The sequence below is a fragment of the Notothenia coriiceps genome, unplaced genomic scaffold (assembly GCF_000735185.1).
Source record: "Notothenia coriiceps isolate Sejong01 unplaced genomic scaffold, NC01 NC01_scaffold00035699, whole genome shotgun sequence".
Lineage (NCBI taxonomy): Eukaryota > Metazoa > Chordata > Actinopteri > Perciformes > Nototheniidae > Notothenia > Notothenia coriiceps.
In genome coordinates this window covers 60-2,749 of record NW_011368400.1, presented here as the reverse complement: position 1 = coordinate 2,749, position 2,690 = coordinate 60, and the positions used below count along the sequence as shown (strand labels likewise).

At 52.5% G+C, this 2,690-nt stretch overlaps 1 protein-coding gene across 1 annotated transcript; it reads right to left on the bottom strand.

Moving 5' to 3' along the window:
- Window positions 1-937: 937 nt before the first annotated feature.
- shld2 (shieldin complex subunit 2) lies at window positions 938-2,487 on the bottom strand. The gene is made up of 3 exons (XM_010791718.1): window positions 2,277-2,487; window positions 1,182-2,116; window positions 938-1,096 (listed from the first exon to the last, which is right to left on the bottom strand). Exons 1-3 carry the CDS (start codon window positions 2,473-2,475, stop codon window positions 938-940), a joined length of 1,293 nt encoding a protein of 430 aa, XP_010790020.1. The 5' UTR covers window positions 2,476-2,487.
- Between the last annotated feature and the right edge of the window lie 203 nt (window positions 2,488-2,690).

Here is a 2,690-nt window from a genome sequence, read left to right as displayed (position 1 = left end):
GGGCCCGACTGAAAAAGTGAACCGAACGGTGAACCGTGGAGGGAGGCAGGGCCTCGTGTTACTGGAGCCGAGTGCGGGGCAGGAGTCGGACGACTCCTACCCTGCCTCCCTCCACGGTTCACCGTTCGGTTCACTTTTTCAGTCGGGCCCCCCTTGGGTAATTGGAAATATTTTCGGGACCCCACAACCCAGTTCCCATCTATATTGGTAGGATTAATTGTATATTGTTGTAAAAACATTACATTTTCTATACTAATAATAAAGATACAAAGATCCAACTATAATTGTATATTTTATTATGGATTACACATGAACAAAAGTGCTTGTAATAGATACTGTGAATTAATTTGGCCTAATTAAAACTAGCAGGCCTTCTTCCCTGAGTAGTAGATTTTTAAATTCAAATGTCTTTAAGGAAAATATATTAATTAACTACTATTTCTACTGCAGNTGTGCCTTTTAAGTCGCCAGCACTCCAGCACGTCAGCTGGCTCCAGGCCTGCTGAGCACCACAGCGGCACCACATGTCCTCCAGCAGTCAACGGCGTCCACAGCCGCCACAGCGCGGCGAGCAGAGCCGCAAGGGAGAGACGGCTCCCACAGGCAACCGTCTCGCGTCTGAGGCCGTCGCCCTTCAGCGGCTGCAGGGGCTCCGTCCCACGTCTCCGCTCCCCCGCCACCCCAGAGACAGCGTCTCCCGGCGGCGAGTCAAAGGGGAGTGAGGCTCCCCCGCTCCTGGTCTGCTCCACGAGAGCCTCCGAGGAAGCAGAGCCGGTTATGACGTTCTGGGGGTTGTGAGTAAAGTGTGTTCATTTTCCAACTTTTTGTACTGAGTCATCAGTAACAAGTGTTTCTCACATATCCCCCGTGTAAGCCAGCTGCCTATAACCGGCACTAGCCGTTACAGTAGGTAACTCCAGTTTACCTGTGTGTTTGTTTACCTGTGTGTTTGTTTACCTGTGATGAGCAGGATTTCTCCCGGAGTGACGGTCAGCGCCCAGAAAGCCGCCCTCCTCCACAGCACCACCTTCATCTCCACTCCTGATTGATCTGTCACCACGATGGAGGCCAGAGGAACGCAGGCCCCCGACCTCACCTGTAGACACCAACGAAGAAGATACCTGATTCAGAAACAAGCACTGAACCCCCCGTGGACGACGTGTCGTAGCGGCTCCACCCACCTTGATCTCCTTCAGGTGGGAGGGGTGCACCACGGCCACCAGTACCGAGTAGCGACCCCCCTGAAGGGCACACTGGTTCAGGAGGGTGGGACCGCCTCGGGATTTGGGGGTTTCTGAGATCAGAGCTCTCTTTTTGTCCGGGGATTTGGAGGGGGAGTCTCGCCGCTCAGCATTCTGGGACATCAGCACGCCGTCGGGGGTTACCTCAACCACTACACCACACTCCTCCACCACTACAGCACCCTCCGTCCAGCAGGGAGCGGTAAAGAGCTCCAGGGAAGACGCTATAGGAGACAAACTCAAAGGGCTGAAGAGCTCCGGGGTGCTGGAGGACATAGAGGGAGGCGTGGCTTGAGGAGGCGGGGTTTGAAGAGGCGGGGCTTGAGATAGAGGAGGCGGAGTTTGTGAATGGGGTATTTGAGGGGGCAGAAGTTGAGGAGGCGGGGTTTGGGAATGGCGTATTTCACGGGATAGGGTCTGAAGAGGCGGAGCTTGAGGTGACAAAGTTTGAGTAGACAGGGTTTGACGAGGCGGAGTTTGAGGAGGCAGTATTTGAGGGGCTAGGGTTTGAAGAGGCGGAGCTTGAAGTGACACATTTTCAGACGGGGCTTGAGGAGGCAGAGTTCTCTCAGGACTGGATGCTGATTGGACGGCGTGTCTGCCCTTCAGGATTAAGGCCTGACTGAGCGTCCAGGTGGACAGGAAGTGAGTGTGTGTGGAGAGAGGAGTCGGGGGGGAGCGGTGTGCAGAGAAACAGCTGTCCAGATACTCCAGAACCAAAGCCGAACACTGGACTTCCTGTCGGGGGTCTTCCTCTGTCGTCCAATCAGATTCAGGCTTCCTGTGATCCTGATCCGTCTCATCGCTCCGTAAAGTAAAAGGTTCTACGCTCTCCGGGACGATCGCTTCCTCAGGCAGACGACATCCTGTCACGTCTGAAAAACAGAGAGGAAATCATTTTTATTTTCCTCATTCAGTTTGGAGAATTCATCCAAACGTTTTTTTTTTGCAAATGAAAAAATAAATGTTTTAGTGTCATTTATTTTAGCACATTTTTGGATGGAAGTTTTTTAGCAAATCCCAAAGTGTTCTCACCTGGTGCTGCCTTCAGGTGTCCGTCCTGCCAGCGGAGCTCCAGGTGTCCCCAGTCAGCAGGGGGTCTCCAGTCAGCAGGGGGTCTCCAGTCAGCAGGGGGTCTCCGCTCCTCCCCTCCCCCAGCTGGAGGCCCTGATGCTGGGCCGCGGGTCGGGGGAGGAGCCCCCAGGAACACGTGGATCTTCTGGCGGTCAGACATACCGACCGCAGAGAGACTACAGGAGTTTATTCAAGAGAAAGAAGTTAGACTTTATTTAAAATAAGACATTTGAGGTTTTTGTATTTTGTGTTCCTTTCATACAGTTTTTAATCTAAATACTTTCAGCTTAAATAAAGGTCTTCTCAGCGCTTCATAACAACATCTGGATTTATAACCATGACTCGGCAGAAACAGCCAACATGCTTCCAGCGTGG

Bases quoted from the DNA above. Each gene is read 5' to 3' on its own strand.
- shld2 (XM_010791718.1), bottom strand. From the start codon at position 2,475: ATGTCTGACCGCCAGAAGATCCACGTGTTCCTGGGGGCTCCTCCCCCG. The intron at 2,117-2,276 runs GTGAGAACACTT...TCTGTTTTTCAG, and splicing joins ACACCTGAAGGCAGCACCAG to ACGTGACAGGATGTCGTCTG. The intron at 1,097-1,181 runs GTGGGTGGAGCC...TGGTGTCTACAG, and splicing joins CCCACCTGAAGGAGATCAAG to GTGAGGTCGGGGGCCTGCGT.